The 534-nt window shown below is 69.1% G+C and overlaps 1 protein-coding gene across 1 annotated transcript in view; it reads right to left on the bottom strand.

Annotated features, from left to right (window-relative positions):
- LOC101634131 (chromodomain Y-like protein) overlaps positions 1-534 on the bottom strand; it is a 2,201-nt gene continuing 1,667 nt past the window's right edge. The window contains exon 4 of the mRNA XM_004694834.2: positions 1-352. Within this exon, the coding sequence (XP_004694891.1) occupies positions 142-352 (211 nt within the window). The 3' untranslated portion in view covers positions 1-141. The remainder of the gene's footprint in view (positions 353-534) is intronic.

Raw genomic sequence — 534 nt, forward strand, 5'->3', positions numbered from 1 at the left:
AGGCGGGGACGCAGCCGACGCCGCCGGCCACTGCGGGGCTGCAGCTAAGGACAAAAGAAGGACGTCTGGACGGAGGAGCTTTGCAGTCATTTATTTCAAAGTTACAGTACTCAGACGCCTGGCCAGTCAAGAGCGGCGGCCTCAGAACTCGTCGATCTTGTGCTGCAGGTACCTGAGCATGGAGTCCATGCCCTGGGCCGAGCCCCACACCTTCCTCAGGGCCTCGCACTCCCGCTCGTTGGCCTGCTCCAGCTCAGCCCGCATGGAGCAGCGCACCAGGGCCTTGGACTCCTCCAGCACCTGCGGGGACGGCGGCTCAGCGGCGGGCCCGGCGCCCCCCCGCTGCCACCCGCTGGGAGCCAGAACATGGTGCTCGCCCAGAGGGCGAGCACACTCAGCCGGTCAGCGGGGCAGGAGGCCCCAGCTTCAAGCAGCCCCCTCGGACTCCCACGCAGGAGGCCATGCCAGGCCCGTGTCCATCACCAGCCGTGCGTGTGGGCAGGGGCAGGGCCACCCCCCGGCGGGGCAGCAGGG

Source organism: Condylura cristata, unplaced genomic scaffold, assembly GCF_000260355.1.
Source record: "Condylura cristata isolate star-nosed mole 26May11 unplaced genomic scaffold, ConCri1.0 scaffold00048, whole genome shotgun sequence".
NCBI lineage: Eukaryota > Metazoa > Chordata > Mammalia > Eulipotyphla > Talpidae > Condylura > Condylura cristata.